At 39.5% G+C, this 23,088-nt stretch overlaps 1 protein-coding gene across 1 annotated transcript in view; it reads left to right on the top strand.

The window, feature by feature from the left end:
* LOC139747058 (TATA box-binding protein-like 1) overlaps positions 1–20,086 on the top strand; it is a 35,498-nt gene extending 15,412 nt beyond the window's left edge. The window contains exons 3-6 of the mRNA XM_071658843.1: positions 6,104–6,176; positions 8,488–8,665; positions 15,049–15,143; positions 17,588–20,086. Of these exons, the coding sequence (XP_071514944.1) occupies positions 6,104–6,176; positions 8,488–8,665; positions 15,049–15,143; positions 17,588–17,742 (501 nt within the window). The 3' untranslated portion in view covers positions 17,743–20,086. The remainder of the gene's footprint in view (positions 1–6,103; positions 6,177–8,487; positions 8,666–15,048; positions 15,144–17,587) is intronic.
* The last annotated feature ends 3,002 nt before the right edge of the window (positions 20,087–23,088 follow it).

The raw sequence follows: 23,088 nt of genomic DNA on the forward strand, positions 1-23,088 counted from the left end.
CAAAACACCCTATATCTGCCACTCTATCATCAAACACATTCAACAAACCTTCAAAATACTCACTCCATCTCCTTCTCACATCACCACTACTTGTTATCACCTCCCCATTTGCGCCCTTCACTGAAGTTCCCATTTGCTCCCTTGTCTTACGCACTTTATTTACCTCCTTCCAGAACATCTTTTTATTCTCCCTAAAATTTAATGATACTCTCTCACCCCAACTCTCATTTGCCCTCTTTTTCACCTCTTGCACCTTTCTCTTGACCTCCTGTCTCTTTCTTATATACATCTCCCACTCAATTGCATTTTTTCCCTGCAAAAATCGTCCAAATGCCTCTCTCTTCTCTTTCACTAATACTCTTACTTCTTCATCCCACCACTCACTACCCTTTCTAATCAACCCACCTCCCACTCTTCTCATGCCACAAGCATCTTTTGCGCAATCCATCACTGATTCCCTAAATACATCCCATTCCTCCCCCACTCCCCTTACTTCCATTGTTCTCACCTTTTTCCATTCTGTACTCAGTCTCTCCTGGTACTTCCTCACACAAGTCTCCTTCCCAAGCTCACTTACTCTCACCACCCTCTTCACCCCAACATTCACTCTTCTTTTCTGAAAACCCATACAAATCTTCACCTTAGCCTCCACAAGATAATGATCAGACATCCCTCCAGTTGCACCTCTCAGCACATTAACATCCAACAGTCTCTCTTTCGCGCGCCTGTCAATTAACATGTAATCCAGTAACGCTCTCTGGCCATCTCTCCTACTTACATACGTATACTTATGTATATCTCGCTTTTTAAACCAGGTATTCCCAATCACCAGTCCTTTTTCAGCACATAAATCTACAAGCTCTCCACCATTTCCATTTACAACACTGAACACCCCATGTATACCAATTATTCCCTCAACTGCCACATTACTCACCTTTGCATTCAAATCACCCATCACTATAACCCGGTCTCGTGTATCAAAACCACTAACACACTCATTCAGCTGCTCCCAAAACACTTGCCTCTCATGATCTTTCTTCTCATGCCCAGGTGCATATGCACCAATAATCACCCATCTCTCTCCATCAACTTTCAGTTTTACCCATATTAATCGAGAATTTACTTTCTTACATTCTATCACATACTCCCATAACTCCTGTTTCAGGAGTACTGCTACTCCTTCCCTTGCTCTTGTCCTCTCACTAACCCCTGACTTTACTCCCAAGAGATTCCCAAACCACTCTTCCCCTTTACCCTTGAGCTTCGTTTCACTCAGAGCCAAAACATCCAGGTTCCTTTCCTCAAACATACTACCTATCTCTCCTTTTTTCACATCATGGTTACATCCACACACATTTAGACACCCCAGTCTGAGCCTTCGAGGAGGATGAGCACTCCCCGCGTGACTCCTTCTTCTGTTTCCCATTTTCGAAATATATATATATATATATATATATATATATATATATATATATATATATATATATATATATATATATTTTATATCATTTATTCATTTTTATTTTGCTTTGTCGCTGTCTCCCGTGTTAGAGAGGTAGCACAAGGAAACAGACGAAAGAAAGGCCCAACCCACCTACATACACGTGTATATACATACACATCCACACGCAAATATACATACCTATACATCTCAATGTACACATATATATACACACACAGACATATACATATATACACATGTACATAATTCATACTGTCTGCCTTTATTTATTCCCATCGCCACCTCGCCACACATGGAATACCAACCCCCTCCCCCCTCATGTGTGTGAGGTAGCACTAGGAAAAGACAACAAAGGCCCCGTTTGTTCACACTCAATCTCTAGCTGTCATGTAATAATGCACTGAAACCACAGCTCCCTTTCCACATCCAGGCCCCACAGAACTTTCCATGGTTTACCCCAGACGCTTCACATGCCCTGGTTCAATCCATTGACAGCACGTCGACCCTGGTATACCACATCGTTCCGATTCACTCTATTCCTTGCACGCCTTTCACCCTCCTGCATGTTCAGGCCCCGATCACTCAAAATCTTTTTCACTCCATCTTTCCACCTCCAATTTGGTCTCCCACTTCTCCTCATTCCCTCCATCTCTGACACACACATCCTCTTGGTCAATCTTTCCACACTTATTCTCTCGATGTGACCAAACCATTTCAAAACACCCTCTTGTGCTCTCTCAACCACACTCTTTTTATTTTCACACATCTCTCTTACCCTATTATTACTTACTCGATCAAACCACCTCACACCACATATTGTCCTAAAACAACTCATTTCCAGCACATCCACCCTACTGCGCACAACTCTATCCATAGCCCATGCCTCGCAACCATACAACATTGTTGGAACCACTATTCCTTCAAACATACCCATTTTTGCTTTCAGAGATAATGTTCTCGACTTCCAAACATTTTTCAAGGCTCCCAGAATTTTCGCCCCCTCCCCCACCCTATGATTCATTATTTTATTATTTTATTACTATTATGTTATTATTATTCTTATTTATTTATTATTATTATTTTTATTTCATTCCTGGGGATAGGGGGGAAAGAATACTTCCCACATTCCCTGCGTGTCGTAGAAGGCGACTAAAAGGGAAGAGAGCGGAGGGCTGGAAATCCTCCCCTCTCAATTTTTTTTTGATTTTCCAAAAGAAGGAATAGAGAAGGGGGCCAGGTGAGGATATTCCCTCAAAGGCCCAGTCCTCTGTTCTTAACGCTACCCCGCTAATGTGGGAAATGGCAAATAGTATGAAAGAAAGGAAGATTTTTATAATACTTAATCGCTGTCTCCCGCGTTAGTGAGGTAGCGCAAGGAAACAGACAAAAGAATGGCCCAACCCACCCACATACACATGCTTATACATAAACGCCCACACATGCACATATACATACCTATACACATCAACATAACATACATATACATATACATATATACTGTCTGTCATACTATTCGCCATTTCCCGCATTAGCGAGGTAGCGTTGAGAACAGAGGACTGGGCCCTTGAGGGAATATCCTCACCTGGGCCCCTTCTCTGTTCCCTCTTTTGGAAAATTAAAAAAAAAAGTGAGAGGGGAGGATTTCCAGCCCCCCACTCCCTCCCCTTTTAGTCGCCTTCTACGACACGCAGGGAATACGTGGGAAGTATTCTTTCTCCCCTATCCCCAGGGATATACATATATACACATTTACATATTCTTACTTGTCGCCTTCAACCATTCCCGTTGCCTCCCTGCCACACATGAACTAGCATTCCTGCCCCCCTTCAGCGAGGTAGCGCCAAGAACAGACTAAAAAGGCCCCATTCATTCATACTCAGTCTCTAGCTGTCATGTGTAATGCACCAAAACCACAGCTCCTTTTCCACATCCAGGCCCCCACATCCATGGAATACTCCAGATGCTTCACATGCCCTGGTTCAATCCATTGACAGCATGTCCACCCCAGTATGCCACATTGTTCCAATTCAATCTATTCCTTGTGTGCCTTTCACCCTCCTGTATGTTCAGGCCCTGACTGCTCAAAATCTTTTTCACTCCATCCTTCCACCTCCAGTTTGGTCTCCTGCTTCTTGTTCCCTCTGCCTCTGACACTTATATCCTCTTTGTCAATCTTTCCTCACTTATTCTCTCCATGTGACCAAACCATTTCAACACACCCTCTTCTGCTCTCTCAACCACACTCTTTTTATTACCGCACATCTCCCTTACCCTTTCAGTACTTACTCGATCAAATCACCTCACATTACATATTGTTCTAAAACATCTCATTTTCAGCACATGCACCCTCCTCTGCACAACTCTATCTATAGCCCATGCCTCGCAACCATATAACATTGTTGGAACCACTGTTCCTTCAAACATACCCATTTTTGCTCTCCGAGATAATGTTCTTGCCTTCCTCCCATTCTTCAATGCTCCCAGAACCTTTGCCCCCTCCCCCATCCTGTGACTCACTTCTGCTTCCATGGTTCCATCTGCTGCTAAATCCACTCCCAGATATCTAAAATGCTTCACTTCTTCCAATTTTTCTCCATTCAAACTTACCTCCCAATTAACTTGTCATCCCTCATCCCTACTGAACCTAATAACCTTGCTCTTATTCACATTTACTCTCAGCTTTCATCTGTCACACACTTTACCAAACTCAGTCACCAACTTCTGCAGTTTCTCACTGTAATCAGCCACCAGCGCTGTATCATCAGTGAACAACAACTGATTTACTTCCGAAGCTCTCTCATCCACCACAGACTGCATGCTTGCCCTCTTTCCAAAATTCTTGCATTCACCTCCCTAACCACCACATCCATAAACAAATCAAATAACCATTAGTACATCACACACCCCTGCCGCAAAACGATATTCAATGGGAACCAATTACTTTCCTCTCTTCCTACTCGTACACATGCCTTACATCCTTGGTAAAAACTTTTCACTGCTTCTAGCAACTTACCTCCCACCCCATATACTTTTAATACCTTCCACAAAGCATATCTATCAAACCTATCACATGCCTTCTCCAGTTCCATAAATGCTACATACAGATCCATTTGTTTTTCTAAGTATTTCTCACATTCATTCTTCAAAGCAAACACCTGATCCACACATCCTCTACCACTTCTGAAACCCCACTACTCTTCCCCAATCTGATGCTCTGTACATACCTTTACCCATTCAATCAATACTCTCCTATATAATTTCCCAGGAATACTCAACAAACTTATACGTCCGTAATTTGATCACTCACCTTGATCCCCTTTGCCTTTTTGCAATGGCACTATGCATGCATTCTGCCACTTCTCAGGCACTTCACCATGAACCATACATACATTGAGTATCCTTACCAACCAATCAACAACACAGTCACCCCCCTTTTTTAATGAATTCCACTGCAATACCATCTAAACGTGCTGCCTTACTGGTTTGCACCTTCTGCAAAGCTTTCACTACCTCTTCTCTGTTTACCATACCATTCTCCCAGACCTTCTCACTTTGCACACCACCTTGACCAAAACACCCTGTATCTGCCACTCTATCATCAAATGCATTCAACAAACCTTCAAAATACTCACTCCATCTCCTCACTTCACCACTACTTGTTATTACCTCCCCATTAGCCCCCTTCAGTGATGTTCCCATTTGTTCTCTTGTCTTATGCACTTTATTTGTCTCCTTCCAAAACATCTTTTTATCCTCCCTAAAAGTTAATGATACTCTCTCACCCCAACTATCATTTGTCCTCTTTTTCACCTCTTGCACCTTTCTCTTGACCTCCTGCCTCTTTCTTTTATACATCTCCCAGTTATTTGCAATACTTCCATGCAAAAGTCATCCAAACACCTCTTCTCTTTCTCAAACAATCTTACTTCTTCATCCCAGAAAACAAGCTCTTCATATCCTGCATAAGGGCAAAGCTAGAATATGATTCTTATGTCTGGCCACCACACCTAAAGAGCAAAGAACTCGTAGATAAGTGCAATAAAGGAGGTACCAGAATTAAGAAAGCTAAGCTACAGCCATAGGCTGAAGGCTTTAGATATACGCATCTTGGAGGAGACAGGGAATGTCACTGATATTCATTATGGATGGTACTGGGAAGGCACAAGTTGAGGAAGCATAAGACAAGGAGCTGAAGGTGCTTTGAAAGATTCTGTGAATAAGAAGAAAGTAATTGTGGAGTATGAAAAAAGGTTGTACAAAGAAGAACTTGTTCCATTATATCCTTATTAATTTCAAATGTTTTCATGTGCATTGATAGGTGAAAAATGAGTTTTGTTATTCAGACAAAAATTCTGAATTGAAATGAAAGTTTCTTTTGATGCTTCAGTTTACTGCACAAGGTATAAATTTCTGATACAATTGATTGAAATGACAGTTGACAGTAGAATCATACATACAATAAGGATATGATCTGATCTTCATTTGTGGAACTGGGTATGACATTATCATTAGATAACCTGGAAAGTATGTAGAGAGAGTGTCCCAAAAGTGATGTATCTTGTTGTGTGCTTGATCTGTGCTTTATTTCTGTATGCAGATATTTAAATGATTTAACTAATCACAAACACTTCAATCCTACAGCATCTAACTATGAAATTAAGGAGGCCTCGTGCAACAGCATCAATACATTCATCAGGGAGGATAGTGTGTACAGGTAGGGCTTGCTATAATGTCATTTATATCTTATTTATCTGATTGATGGTCCTGTGAAAATCTTCTTCATCTTGCATGCATGTAGATTGCAGTTTTTCTGCTTTTGAGCCTTAATGGACTTCAAATATTGAGATCAAAATGGATCTCTTTTTCAGAGAAATCACCTCATTCAGACTCTTGTTTTTGCTTGTAGTAGAATCTTAAAGGTGAATGGATTGAAAAGATGGTTGATTGAAAATACTTCGGCACTAGATTACTATTTGTACAGTTGAAGTGAGGTTTTAATCATTTTTGTAATGGTTGCTGATGCGTCAAGTTATTAAAGGGAAAAGAGAATTAAGGATACTTTGTGGAGACAACTTGATAAACCAGTCATGGAAGATACCATCGTTAATGGGTGACTTTAATGGATGTGTAGGGGAACAAAGTGGAGGAGAGAGGGATAGATGTGTATGGGGTCCCAGATGTAAATGACATGGGAGAATGACTGTTTATTATGTACATCATCATGCATATAAAGACTTCCACAAGTTCAATTTACAAAATAATTTTTTAAGCTTTCCTCGAGGTGATCTGGTGGAATTGGGGCCTTTTCATTTTTCCCATACGTATAGTGACATGGAGTAAATGATTGGATACCCAACACAAGTTTCTGACCTACACAGCCACTCTTCCAACACAATTTTTTTCTCACCACTGAACCTTCCCACCGTATGTACACTGTTTCTGTCCTTTCAGGGTCCTTGTACCACAATCTTGCCTCCATTATTTCTTATTGGGCACATGCATCCTCTATCCTCTGAAATGCCAAGTCTATCAATATGAGAGATCTCAGTGGTCAGCTCTAAGCAGCTACTTCGCTGACTTTCTTTGGAACGAACACAGCTTCACCTGCCGAGATGCCCTCGGCTGTACTGACCATACAACAGAATGTATCATGCCTTGTATTTGGAGTCCTGTGTCCCTTCTTCCACTAGACTCTCTCTTTCAAATCTTGGTTTAATTACCTGCTCTGTTGCTATTTGCATTAGGAACAGCATATCAGGCCATGAAATCCTTACCATCTCCAGAATTCCACCCTGCTTTCATTTTGGCTTGGAATCATTGTATAGCTGTTTTTTTTTTTCTTTTTTTGTGAAGTCAAACTCACTTTCATGAAAAGAAAGTGTGCCAAGTTGATTTTCTCTTTCACAAATAAATGTACTGATCCTTAACCAAGTGTATGATTCAACCATTCCTGCACTCTTTTGGTATGATCAAGCTATAACTAACTCTCTGCTGATAAAACCTTTCTTTTTGGTATCTTCTCCATCTCCATTCTCTGAAATATTCCATCTACTACATTTTCTTGTGCACAGTCTTGTGAGTACTTTTCCAGCTTCATGTGGACAACTGAATGGTATAGATGGCATAACTTCTTGAATCTTTGGGAAGCATGCCTCAGAGTTATCTCTGATTCTTGCTTACCTATTTTCTCTCTCAGAATCTTTTTAGAAGCATGATACATTGAAGCCCATCCCCAAGAAAAGAGACCATTCTGGCTTTTCTCACTATAGCCATAGTCTTTTCAACTCTACTTAAATCTCACTTTTCAAGCCCTTAGATCCTGTTCCATTCTTTCTATTTACCAATATGGCTTTTGTGGTTCAAGTTCTGCCAATGATCTCTCCCATGTGACTCTTTTCTGGTACTTCTTCCTTCTGGGATTTTGGTGAGCATTTCATTATAGCCCTTGACATCTTCAGAGCATTTGACAGGAGTTTGGCATAAAATTTTTCCTCCTAAAGTTCCTTTCTTTAGTTTTTGTTTCCTTCTGTTTCCATTTGTATAGCATCCTTTCCAGCTGGTTCATCGTAATAATTGCTGATGAGCAACCTTTCCCTCAATCTTTCAATGTCCCTTAGGATTCTGGCTTACTATCTTTCTTTTCTCCATACATGATCTCCAGCTTGTTCACTCTTATGCTGATGATTCCACTGTAGATACTTCAGCCCATTTTTCCTTCCTTCCTTACTCTGATATTTGTTCTCTTTATTGAGTTATGTGGCCAGGACTTCAAGTACTGGAGCAATTCTTTCCATGGAAATGGTCAGGTCATCTGTTTAATGGAATAATTACAGTGGTTGATTTTGACCTGCCAACGAGTCAAGGCACCACCTGTAAAGTGACACTTCATGGAGCGACAGTGGGTCACAACATAATCTTTTGTGTTCATTTGGTAAAAGTGCAATAGGTTGATTTGTGGGACGTGATATATGCCTATAGAATAATGATTAAGAAAGATCAGTTTGACATCTTGATTTTTTCTTCAGGGTCCACTTCAGTGAGTGAATCAAGAGTAGCAGCAAGACGTTTTGCTCGGCGCTTACAAAAATTAGGATATGAAGTAAAGCTTCAGAATTTCAAGGTCACATGTGTGATGGGGAGCTGCAACATGCCATTTGCTATAGATCTCATTCCATTTTCTCAAAAATTTAGCAGTGCATCTTTGTGAGTATTATTCATATTCATATCAACTCGAACTAGAGAAATCTGTATTATAGAAAAGAATAATGTATGGAAATTTAGGTATATTTTTTAGGGTATTTTGAGTGAGTGTTATAAGTTATGGAGAAATATAACTTCTTGCTGTTCTGTGTTGTGATAATCACATCAAATACTATACATCTGCTTCATTGACACTTGTGATCAATGATGGATGTAGGTAACTTCATCCTTATTGGTTAATAATCCAGAAGTTGTAGCACGGATGGTCCTAGATCCCACTAAGGCACCTCCGTAGGAGACATAAGGGATAGTCTTCTCATTCTCATTTCTTTCAGAAAAGATGGTGTTGTTTTTAGTGATTGCTGTCTCTTAGAGAAATTCCATTGTTTAAGTAAAGATTAATTTATACTATTGATTTATAGCTTGAGTCTTTACATTCAGTGGATTTGTGTATTCTGGTACTTACATTGAAACATCAGGGGTTCTTGTCATATCGGTATGTCCACATTTTGTATACCCACAACTCCTACTCTCTCAACCACACTCTTTTTATTACCACACATCTCTCTTATCAGCGCTGGTGGCTGATTCATGTGAGAAACTGCAGAAGCTGGTGACTGAGTTTGGTAAAGTGTGTGGAAGAAGAAAGTTAAGAGTAAATGTGAATAAGAGCAAGGTTATTAGGTACAGTAGGGTTGAGGGTCAAGTCAATTGGGAGGTGAGTTTGAATGGAGAAAAACTGGAGGAAGTAAAGTGTTTTAGATATCTGGGAGTGGATCTAGCAGCGGATGGAACCATGGAAGCAGAAGTGGATCATAGGGTGGGGGAGGGGGCGAAAATTCTGGGGGCCTTGAAGAATATGTGGAAGTCGAGAACATTATCTCGGAAAGCAAAAATGGGTATGTTTGAAGGAATAGTGGTTCCAACAATGTTGTATGGTTGCGAGGCGTGGGCTATGGATAGAGTTGTGCGCAGGAGGATGGATGTGCTGGAAATGAGATGTTTGAGGACAATGTGTGGTGTGAGGTGGTTTGATCGAGTGAGTGACGTAAGGGTAAGAGAGATGTGTGGAAATAAAAAGAGCGTGGTTGAGAGAGCAGAAGAGGGTGTTTTGAAGTGGTTTGGGCACATGGAGAGAATGAGTGAGGGAAGATTGACCAAGAGGATATATGTGTCGGAGGTGGAGGGAACGAGGAAAAGAGGGAGACCAAATTGGAGGTGGAAAGATGGAGTGAAAAAGATTTTGTGTGATCGGGGCCTGAACATGCAGGAGGGTGAAAGGAGGGCAAGGAATAGAGTGAATTGGAGCGATGTGGTATACCGGGGTTGATGTGCTGTCAGTGGATTGAATCAGGGCATGTGAAGCGTCTGGGGTAAACCATGGAAAGCTGTGTAGGTATGTATATTTGCTTGTGTGGACGTATGTATATACATGTGTATTGGGGGGGTTGGGCCATTTCTTTCGTCTGTTTCCTTGCGCTACCTCGCAAACGCGGGAGACAGCGACAAAGTATAATAAAAAAAAAAAAATAATATCTCTTACCCTTTCATTATTTAATCAAACCACTTCACACCGCATATTGTCCTCAAACATTTTCTTTCCAACACATCCACCCTCCCCCATACAACCCTATCTATAGCCCATGCCTCGCAACCATATAGCATTGTTGGAACTACTATTCCTTCAAACATACCCAGTTTTGCTTTCTGAGATAACAGGTCATGCGAAGCGTCTGGGGTAAACCTTGAAAAAGTCTATGGGACCTGGATTAGGATAGGGAGTTGTGGCTTTTTTTGTCCTTTCCTGGCGTTACCTCACTGAAGGGGGGGATGCTATTTCCTGTGTGGCGAGGTAGCGATAGGAATGGATGAAGGGAAGCAAATATGAATATGTACATGTGTGTATATGTATATGTCTGTGCACGTACATGTTGATATGTATATGTATATATATGTGCTTGTATTGGCGTTTATGTATATATATTTTTTTTTTCATACTATTCGCCATTTCCCGCACCAGCGAGGTAGCGCCAAGAACAGAGGACTGGACCTTTGAGGGAATATCCTCACCTGGCCCCCTTCTCTGTCCCTTCTTTTGGAAAATAAAAAAAAAAAAAAAACGAGAGGAGAGGATTTCCAGCTCCCCGCTCCCTTCCCTTTTAGTCGCCTTCTACGACACGCAGGGAATACGTGGGAAGTATTCTTTCTCCCCTATCCCCAGGCGGGATAGACTCCTCCTTCTAGACCTAAGCGGCGGAAGGGTTCCTTCTCTGTTACTACTACTGTGGTTCACTTCATCTTCTTCATTTCGAAGATAGATTTATGTATATATATATATATATATATATATATATATATATATATATATATATATATATATATATATATATATATATATATATGTGTGTATATGAGTGGATGGGCCATTCTTTGTCTGTTTCCTGGCGCTACGTTACTGAAGTGGGAAACAGCGATTAAGTATGACAGATAGATTATGAATGATATACATTATTAGTTCTGTTCTTACCAAAGTTATAATGTATTAGGCCTATGGTGTGAGAATGGCAGAAATAAACCACCTGAGCTACAGTGTGTTTATGGTTTCCCTTTCCCATTAATTCACACAAGATATTACACTAGTGATGAGGGTGGGCTATGCAAGGTGATGGTGACATCCTTGAAGTGATAGTGACCATTGAAGGGAAGGCTTCTCTGAATGTGGAGAACTGTAATAAATTGGGCAATAATGGCTGGTTTCAGTGAATATATCTGACAAGTGGGAAAGAATGATGCTGAGAGGGAAAACTTCTTTCTGGCAAATGAATTAATGGATGATGGAGGTGATGCTAAGAAGAAAAAGGTCCTTGAAGAGAAAAGGAAAACAATCTTTTCGACAGGTGGGAGCTAATGTTTATTCTACTCTTGTCAATTTGCCAGCTCCAGCCAAACTCAAAGACACTACAATGATTCCGATTACCAAGACTCTGAAGAAACATGTTGATCCTGCTCCACTCGAGACTGGCAAAAGTTACAAATATGGCACAAGAGATTGAGGGAAAGATTAATCAGTAAGTGATCATATAGTTGCTTTGAAGAGGTTATCCATTCATTGTAATTTTGGACATTTCTTGAACCAAGCTCTAAGAGGCAGGTTTGTGATAGGTCTGAATTATGAAGAAATACAGATTCAGTTGATGAACACCTCTGATTCATCTTTTGAAAAGGCATACCAGATAGCTACAAGCGTGGAACTAGCAGAGAAAAGCACCGGAGAATTTGTTCCAAATACTGTAAGTGAATCAGTGAGCAGTTATGGTCAGTGTATAAAGTGACTGTAGCTAGAAGGAAGAATTGTGCCACAAAACAAGGAACATATGCTGACTTAGAATGTAAGAGATGCCTAGGGAAACATGAAAGCCTTAATTGTAAGTTCAAAAATTCAAGATGTTACAGTTGCTGGAATATTGGACATATTGCTTCTGCTTATACAGCCCCTGCCAGAAGTGGGAAAGGTAGAGCAAAGATAATTGAAGATGCTAAGAAGGAAATGGAAAACAGTATTAAAGAGAATGTTAGTAATTCTGAATCTGATAATGATGAAAGTGCCCATGTGTTTACTATTTACGACAGTTATGAAGGAAAAATTGGATATAGGTATAATGTGAGCTTGTGCATTAATGATACATTAGTAGCCATGGAAGTGGACACTGCAGCTGATTTCTCTATAATGAGTAAAGATATATATGAGAGGTTATTTGTGTATGTGCCTTTAAAAGATTTAAGTGTTAGGTTAAGAACCTACATTGGAGGGATTTTGAACATAGAAGGGAAACTAGAGTATGATGTAAAGTACAAAAATCAGAATTTGAAGTTGCCTTTAATTGTAGCTAGTTATGTCAATATACCACTTTGTTAGTTAAGATCTGTTTGTGTGAGCTTTAGATGGATTGGAAGGAGATATTTAGAGTTGAGGTGTGTAACAGTGTTTCAGGTCTTGAGGAAATGCTTGAACAATATAGAATGTTATTTGATAAGGGACAGGATGGTATAGAGGGTTTTGAGGCTCATGTCACTATTGACAAATGTTACACCCAAATATGCTAAGGCTAGACCTGTTCCTTAAGTGTTGAAAGGCGAGATGGAGAAGGGTTTGGACAGACTTGTGAGTGAGGGAATTTGAGAAAACTGCCAAGAGCCTCTGCAAACACTGCAGTAGAGTTGCTCTCTGCCAGTGGCCTGTTAAGGATGAGACACTAAACGGTAAGAAGTGGCACTGGAGCTCACTAGCTATATAGACTCTGTTGCCGTAGCCACCCTCATGAGGGAGTTTCAGTTGGGAACAGGCATCAGAGATATAGACAGAGATTTTTATTTTATTTATTTTGCTTTGTCGCTGTCCTCCCGCGTTAGCGAGGTAGCGCAAGGAAACAGACGAAAGAATGGCCCAACCCACCCACATACACATGTATGTACATACACGTCCACACACGCAAATATACATACCTGTACATCTCATTGTATATATATATACACACACAGACATATACATATATACACATGTACATAATTCATAGTTTGCCTTTATTCATTCCCATCGCCACCTCGCCACACATAGAATAACAACCCCCTCCCCCCTCATGTGTGTGAGGTAGTGCTAGGAAAAGACAACAAAGGCCCCATTCATTCATACTCAGTCTCTAGCTGTCATGTAATAATGCACCGAAACCACAGCTCCGTTTCCACATCCAGGCCCCACAGAACTTTCCATGGTTTACCCCAGATGCTTCACATGCCCTGGTTCAATCCAATGACAGTACGTCGACCCTGGTATACCACATCGTTCCAGTTCACTCTATTCCTTGCACGCCTTTCACCCTCCTGCATGTTCAGGCCCTGATCACTCAAAATCTTTTTCACTCCATCTTTCTACCTCCAATTTGGTCTCCCACTTCTCCTCGTTCCCTCCACCTCTGACACATATATCCTCTTTGTCAATCTTTCCTCACTCATTCTCTCCATGAAACCAAACCATTTCAAAACACCCTCTTCTGCTCTCTCAACCACACTCTTTTTATTACCACACATCTCTCTTATCCTTACATTACTTACTCAATCGAACCTCCTCACACCACATATTGTCGTCAAACATCTCATTTCGAGCACATCCATCCTCCTGCGCACAACTCTATCCATAGCCCACGCCTCGCAACCATACAACATTGTTGGAACCAATATTCCTTCAAACATAGCCATTTTTGCTTTCGGAGATAATGTTCTTGACTTCCACACATTCTTCAAGGCTCACAGTATTGAATTGTATTTTCATGAGAAAAACGGACCATTTTCTTGCCTGCTTTTTATTTCAGATATTCATCCTTTTTTCTATTATTCTGTTTCTTGTTGTAAGCTGAATATAATTCATGAAGGATGAAAATGAGTGTGTTTTATGATGTGGGTAAGTGTGACTGTAAATTGAAAGTAAATGTGAGTGAATGTAAAGTAATGTTGTTTATAAAGAAACAAGAGTGAAAGTACAAATTTTTCAAGGCCTTGTAGTGTGAAAGAAGAAAGTGTACTAAACTGCATGATAGATAGGTAGGGATTAAGGCTGGAGGAGGTGATGGAATTTAGGTACTTAGGAGCTATCTTGGTAAGTTTAGTGATATGTAAGAATAGGTAAGGGAGAGAGCAGTAGAGGGTAAAAGAGTCATTGGCTCCCTTAATAGAATAATGAAGGGTTGTGTTGTAAGTATGGAAGTGAAGAAAGGATTAAAGGATATCGTAGTCCTCCCAACCATGACCTATGCAGCCAAAATATGGACATGGAATGAGTTGCAAAAGTCAAGAATTCAGGCTGTTGAAATGAGCTATTTGAGAGGAGTATATGGTATGACAAAATGGAATGAAAAAAAGAAATGGGGGTGTATGAGAGATTTGATAAGGCAGTGAATGCAAAGAGAATGAACTGTGGAGTGATAAGGTAAAATGTAATACTTTGAGGTGGATTGGGCATGTGGAGGAGTGCAAGAGTGGGAGTTTACAAGGAAAGTGTATGATAGTCTGATTAAAGAGGTTGATGTGAGAAGACCTCATATGACATGGAGAAACAGTGGCAGAGTACTGCAGGAAGAGAAAAGTTGAAAGAATATGTGGAATGATGTATGTGAAGGAGGCACGTAAGGACAGGGATATATGGACTTTTTTGCTGTGGCCACCCCTTTGATAGAAGCTCCTGGAGGGAACAGGCTTCAGAGATATAGATAGATAGATAGATAGACAGATAGATGGATGAAAATATTTTGATTTGTTTACATGTTGAGTATCATATCTTATGATGTACTTACTATGAATTTATTTCAGTTCTTAAATCATGTACTTTCCAACAGTGTTGATTCTGTCAGACATCATGTGGTGAGATACAAGATTGATGACCTCAAAGCCATTGCGCGTGTACATGCAACAGGATATATTTATGTATTAGGTCAGTCATCATTTTTACTCTAAGTGTATACTGGGCAAACTGATTAAGTTACTTCAAAATGTGCTTGTTTGATTCTTCGTAGGGATGCTATGCATTACTATTCTAAATGATTAGATTTCCCATCTCGCATGAAAAGTAGAATTCAAATTGACAACCTTAAATCTGGCCATGGATTGAGAGAGAGAGAGAGAAAAAAGTGCACCTTGGGATGCCTATGAGCAGATTTAGCTTGGATCAAGGCTAGCATGGAGCTCTTGTCATACATCATGCTTGAATCATCTGCAGCTTTCATTCTATATTGGTTTCTCATCACATTGGCTGAACACTGAAGAGTATCTCTATCTCTTGTGTTGGGCTATCATGTATTTTCATTTTGCATCTTTTTGATATATTTCCAGGAATACTTGCAGGCATAATTACTGTTTCTTTCAATATTTGAGGCTTTTATTTCAAGCATTTTTTTGTGGTCATCTGTCTATTGTCACTCTTAAGATTACCTTATATTGTTCTTTTCCTTCTAGTTCTTTTAATATTTTACAGTAGTTTTTGTGTTTCATACCAACAATTTTATAGGTATCCCTCATATAATGGAATAAATGCTTTTCTCAAAAAGTTAAGTTGCATGGAATTCCAATGAATGAAACCTTATTCTCTTTTGTCCCATAGACCCATTATATACAGTTATTGAAAATGTGTTCTTGCTGAAAGAAATTTCATGTCAAGACATAGTAAGAATAAACCTAGGAATACAGAAACCCTTTTGAAACTCATATATGATATGAATTTTACAGTTATGGTAAATTGGTAGTGATACTGAAAATAAGGTATACAGAGGAGGATGATTTTTTTCGAAGTGATTGCTTCTTTAAATGTATTTGCATGTAACCAGGAGGAAAAGGTAGGAAAGATGGGTGATATGTTTGGGGAAAGGACCCTGGATGCTCTAGTTCACAGTGCACCATAGCTCAAGCAGAGGAGGGAAGAATGGCTTGGTAATGTCTGAGGGGTAAAGTCAAGTGTTAGTTTGGGAGTGAGCAAAAGAGGAAGTGGCACTTCTAATGATGGAAGAGTTGTAAGAATATGTTGAAATGTGCAAGAAAGTGAAGTCCAGACTGTTTTGAGTGAAAATCAAAATAGATTTTGAGAGATGGATGAATGTCAGTGCTCATGCACCTGGATGCTAGCTGAGTAAAGAAGTGGGGCAATATTTTTTTTGAGGAGCTGAGTGAGTGCTTCTGCAATTTCTATGCAAGGAATTTAGTCAGAGGAGGAAGAAATGAATGCAAGAGAGGGTTATGTGGCAGATGAGGGCAGAATTGTTGGGTATGGGGTATATGGTTGAAATGAAAGTGGGGAACAGCTTGAGCTGTGCACTGAAAGAGCCTGTTACTGGGAAAACCTGGGCAATAAAAGGTGCATACATAAGCATATGTTGGTAAGTGGGCCTTGGGGTCAGTGGACTGTGGGGCAATAAAGAGGTGGAGCAAAATTTTTTTTGAGGAGCTGAGTGAGTGCTGCAATTTCTATGCAAGGAATTTAGTCAGAAGAGGAAGCAATAAATGCAAGAGAGGGTTATGTGGCAGATGAGGGCAGATTTGTTGGGTTTGGGGTATATGATGGAAATGAAAGTGGGGAACAGCTTGAGCTGTGCACTGAAAGAGCTTGTTACTGGGAAAACCTGGGCAATAAAAGGTGCATACATAAGCATATGTGAGTAAGTGGGGCTTGAGGTAAGTGGACAGTTTTGGATTATGTATTAATTGACAAGCATACAAACGAGAAACTGTTAGATGTGAATGAGCTAAGAGGGGCTGCTGGTGAGATGTCTGGTCATTCTTGGTGAAGGCAAAGGTGAAACGTTGTAGTAGCTTTAGAAAAAGAAAGGAGAACATGGGTGACAAGGTGAAGGTGAAAGTGAGTCAGCTTGGACAGGTGACTTGCATACAGAGATTTCAAGAGAGATCAGGGGAGGAGTGGCATGAGGTGAGAGTAAATGAAACAAGGGGAGTGGATGAGGAGTGGGAGTATTTAGGGAAGCAGTACTTATATGTGCAGGTGTAGTGTGTGCTATGTGCAAGGTGGGATGAGGGCACTTGAAAAAGGGCAGTATGTGATAGGACGAGGGAGTTACTGCTGTTAGAGAAAAGAGAGATATATGGGCAGTACTTATGAGAAAGGAGTATGAGCAATTGGGGAAAAGTACAAGAGAAAGTGGCAGGAGTACAAGAAGAAACATCCTTTGTTTGGGGCACCATTTTTGGCCAACCAGTGGAGCCTATGATATGTGCAGAATTCAATTTGTGCTGAAAACTATATTTGTAGATTGATGCTTGTGGCTCTCTGCTATGTAAAGTGTCAGTTGACACCCATGCCACCACTGAAGTTGATCATTCTAGATAGATAACCATATTCTTGATCAACTAGTGAAGATGTTCTTTTTGCAGCTCCCAGTATAAAGAATTTAAGGAGTGCCATAAAGCACATATTTCCACTTGTGAAAGCTTGCGGAAGGATGCAAACAAAAGAGGAGAAAAAGAAATATCACCTCAGGAATTTGAAAAGATATATAAAAAAATATGGTTTTGACAAAAAATTATAATTTTGACAACCTATGTTTATCATCCATTTTACATCCATCTGATGTATGGGAAATAATTAAATGTTATATATGGTATTTGTCAAATAGCGTGAATCACCAGGTAGCACTACTGCCTACATCATTATCTGTATCCCTATGAAAGGACAAAGCAGTGGTGATATCTTGTGAAAGCCAAGCCGAGTGTACTTGTGTCATGTCCACACAACTCAGTTTTGATGTTAGGATACTGAATATCCTCAGTCACATACATTATATCTGATTCATTATCACATGCTTGGGTATATTAGTGATTGGTAAATCTCATCTGTATAGTTTTCAGAATTTCTCTTGCTCAGGAGTGAAGCTCTGTATCTTAGTGTTAATACATAGATAACATGCCAGGCTAGGTAGAGCAAGAATTTTTCTCACAATGACAGACTTTAGGAGGAGTCAGGTTATATAGGATGGTGTTGCTGTTTTGTTAACAAAAGAAATCAACCTCTGTGTCAAAGAGGCCCACTGATGTATATGAAGGATCAGCATTGTATATGTATTAGGTTAGTGCCTGTGAAACTATTGTCTGGGGAACTGCTTGAAATTGCTCTTGTCCTGTCACTCCTCATACCACCCACTGACACTGAATGTAAATTGCTACAGTTTATTTGTTTTAATGACTAGTAACTCTGATAATCTTAGAATCATCTACAACAAAACTAGGGTGATAGTACTAAAAAGGCAGATTATCTAATGCTAGGTATCCTGAAAAATGGTGATGTTAGTGTATCAGAAGTTCAGTAAATGCATCTTGCTTCTGCTTTGCTTTGCAAGTGTAGAATGAAAACTGCAAAGATCAAAGTTAGAGGCAAATTGTGAATTCAGATCACTATGGAAATTGACTGCTTATGTTAAGGACATGCATGAAGATCACAGCCTGTTTTATATGATATATTTAGTGTCATCACCTAAACCTGGGCACAGTTAACCTAACTCAATTGTAAGTTAACCAGCATTTAAGTGATGCCTTGATTTCTTTTTCTGTGTAGTCATGAGTAATGTTTGATTGTATACTAACTTTTCCACAAACTATTTGGAAATTTTTGTCTTTGAGATGCCATGTCTATTCGTACTCATTAATTTTCCATTTTACTACTCCAAATTATGTGCTAGGCTTTTGCATTCTCATTATATATCATTGGAGCGGGTGTTACTGGTGTGCTTACCCCTTCTGCTGATAGACCTGGATATTTGCATAATATAAGCAACTCTTCGTATGTGTCATACCAGCCACCACGTGTGAAAATGCACTTCTACTCACACCTGTGGTAAATTGGTCTTAGCTGATTGAGCTAATGATGTTGGCACAATCTTATGTAATACCAAGATTTTCGAATTTTTCCCTGAACTAGTTTCCATTGTGTTGATTTTTAACAACGGTTCAGGAAATTGGAAAACCTACATTCTTCACATTAGTTTATGTTTTTGCATTCACTCATAATTTTGTAATTGTGCTTCTGTTGGTGTCAACAAGGGTTATTTTGCCAGTCATAAAGCCTTCCTGAAATGCTTCTTTTCGGTCATAAGGACAAGAATGAGGGGTAGAAGATCAGGTATGAACTTTTAGTGTGAGAATGAGTTGATTGGCTTGTTCTTAATGATTTGTCATGTAGGTTTACATGATTACTGAGTTTTAGTTGTGCAAATTTTATAAATTTGTTTGTTTTAACTTTTCACTGTCCCTTATGTCACACGATGAGTCATGGTGCTGCTGCTCCATGTGTCTAGATTATTTCATTGGTTCCTGCCACCATTTAAAATCCAAGTTAATATTTGCTTTTACATGTCGCTAGCAGCCTACTCCCAAACCTGGGAAAAAATTATGTATATCAGTCTCCCACAGATCATCAGAGCATACAGATATTATTTATGTGATGCTAGATTTGCATCTGCACTATTTTCATAATATTTTGGGATAGAGGAAACATTTTCTCCTGTATGTGTTTATGTTTTTGATGACTTCTTTTTCATTAATTTAACCCACCATTACTTGAATGAGTACACTGTACAGTAAACATTTGTTTTTTGAAAGTAGGACCTCTGTTAGCTTTGCAAAGGAGCTTAGTATTTACTAATTGTGGATATTGCGTTGTCAAAGCATATTTAAACTTTTAATTCTCTTTGTGACATTCTTAGATTAAACAGATTTAACAGTATACAACTGTTATGTTGGTGTGAGCCAGTATGGACACATTAGATGGAGTGCATTGTACTCCGGAACTTCAGTTCATCATCTCTCATGTATTTTTAAGAGGAAATGGAGAAAAGTGTGAAATCTTTTAGTTTTGTGAATTGACAGACCATGGGTTTGTTGAACAAAGTGCATACATTTTAAGAAGCAGAATTTGGTGATGACTCACATTTATGTTGCACTTATTCTTCCTCCTCTGACAGATGATTTCAGTATTACTGTAGTTAATTTTGGAATCACATTTATCACTTTCAGTGTTTGTAGCCTTTTAGAAAACAGAGCAATAAAAGCTGGCCATTATTATTTCGTTTTTTTTCCCATTTGATATCTGCAGTGTTGGTTTGTGGGAACTTTGTGTAAATTAAGGACCTAATGCAAACGATTGGAAAGATTTATGTTACATGTATAAGAACTTTGTTAATTAAGTCAGTATTCTTTATATCTAGAGGGCCTTATATTGCATGAGAAGTAGATAATACAGAATTTCTACGATTCTGAATCTCTCAGATGCAGAAAATCCCATTCCCTTTCCTATGCATTGCTGGGTGCGTAAGATCTCTCCTGTTTGACTACCTCTGTTCTCCTCTCTCAGGGATTTTGGTCAGTTTTTTTGCCGTGGCAAAAATAGTTGTCTGGGTATAGCATTAAACTGGTCTTTAAATTTACTTCCTTTTTCATTCCTGCTTTTTGATGTTCTCTGATGCATAGCTACCATTCTAGTTGCTCCATTGCACTTCTTGTTGCTAGAGTGACTTTGTAATCCTAACCCATTGGTAGTGTCCCACTGATAGTGTTGTCATGCAGCGTTCTATCTTATTTCCTATTTTCCTTATCTCCATTAATGATCTTTCCTCTTCCACTTTGAATCTCGTGCACTCTTGCACTCATGGTTCCACTCTACATACCATTATGCACTTTCCTTCCTCACTCAAATACTCGGTTTTCTTTCTTGCAGGGAGAACACTGTATTTCCTCTCTTAATTTGGATTTCTGTAGCATCCCTGAATAAGATGCAGTAACCAGGTTAAATTCAATGGTACTGTTATGCAATTTCTACATGTATCTTTTTCTAAATGTAACGCATCCTTATGTTTAATTTCAATGCACATTTCATCCCAGCATTGACATTTGCCATTTTGGCACAATCGTGGATAGAAATCATAAAGAATGGCCATGAAGAACAAAGAAAAGTCATGGAGGGTAATCAAGAATAGCCATGAAGAGAGCAATGATCAAGAGTAGTCAAGAAGAACAAGGAACAGCCATGAAGAATAGTCATGACCATCATTAATGAAGAACAGGCCTGGGGAGCATTCTTGAAGAACCACAAAAACAGCCATGAAGAACAACTAAGAAGAACAGTTAAGAAGCATGTCAATTAAGAATCTCTAAGAACAGTGATGAAGAACAAGTACGAAAAAGCTATGAATAGCCACTAACAGCAATGAAGAACAATACTGTAGAACAGAAAAAATAGAAGGCATGTAGATCATTCATGAACAACATCAACGGAGAACAACTGTGAACAAAAGCTGTTAAGACAGTGTAATAATAACAAATGGAGAGCCATGAATACCTGTGATGTACAATCATGAAGAGCAACAGTGAAGAACACCACTGTTGAACATCCAAGTTGAACAACCCTAAGAATAATAATGGAAAACACCAAAGAAAATGATTTAAGAACAGCTATGGAGAATTGTAATTACACTTAAGAAACCATAGAGTGGAGGAGGAGGAGTGGAGGTGATAACAGTGGTGTTCTGGCAACACTGTAGGACTGACCACACAGGCAACATGTTCACTTCTCGTTGTACACATCCCTGGCATGGGGTATATCATTGTATTATACAAGGCTGGTCATAGCAACACATAATTCACAACATCTCATTAACCATTCAGTAAGTGAAAGCACAGGAACCATTCTATGTTATCCTGTGGTACATAGATGAACACGCCTGTATCAAATTGTGTTATACGACAGTAATAAGTTACTGGCACTGAAAAGTAGAAAGAACAGGTAAAAGGTTGAATTATGAAGAGCCTATTATTGCCACATATCCAGACGACACTTTTACTGTATAACACAACTGTTTGGTTAAATGGGAAGAGAAAGATATGACTTTAGGCAAAGATAGGTGGCGGCCTGGTCTCTGTTCAGTCATGACTGAAGGTACCGAAATGTGGCTGGCAAACCCCGTAGACTTTGACGAGTTTTTTTTTTGTTTCCCGGATTATTATTATTATTATCATTATTATTATTATTATTAGTCACGCAAAATTGACGCTGGACAGAGGAAAGGCTGTCTGTGCGTGGACAGGTTACTATCTCCCGTCTACCCTTTTTATTACTTATGGAAACAGGATTCACCAGTAGAACTATAGAATTTGCTGAAAATACGAATATAGGTAATATTTCCACAAGGAGTGGCTGAGACATGGCAAATGGAGATCTGTTTGCCATTGCAAATGATTGCACAATGTTCTCACTACTATGCACTCAATACTATAGTCCTAAATCCATAGTATCATCTGAGTGCAGTACAATATTAACCACGAATTTGAAACGTTATGTCAACCATTATTAGAAGAATGAAAACATTTAAATGTAATAATCAAATATCATTCAAATGATGCCATAATTTACGATGTATAGCTCATTTCAGACTTATAATATTCCCTCTATGTTACCTGGTGTTTCCTCTGGATTTTATCCCTGCCAGTTGCTAAGCCCGAGGGAGTGGCAGTTGCTTCACCATCTTGTCTTGACCACAGAGAAGGTCAAGAACTCATGACCTTAGTGCTGTCCTACGGCAGATAACCTCATCATGAACCACCAGGTCTCCTGTTATCTGTCTTTACGATTATTCCCATGTGAATCACTTCTCTCCTTCACTATTTCTCTCCCAGCCTCCTCCCTTTTTCCTTCCTATTTCTTCTCTCTCTCTCTCTCTCTCTCTCTCTCTCTCTCTCTCTTGCTCGTCTCGTCGCCTTAACTACATAAATCATCAGTACAGGTGACACGTAGCGCATTGATGGTGGGGGAGGCTATATTTGTTTCTCTCTCTCTCTCTCTCTCTCTCTCTCTCTCTCTCTCTCTCTCTCTCTCTCTCTCTCTCTCT

Source organism: Panulirus ornatus, chromosome 67 (assembly GCF_036320965.1).
Source record: "Panulirus ornatus isolate Po-2019 chromosome 67, ASM3632096v1, whole genome shotgun sequence".
In the NCBI taxonomy this organism is placed as follows: Eukaryota; Metazoa; Arthropoda; class Malacostraca; order Decapoda; family Palinuridae; genus Panulirus; species Panulirus ornatus.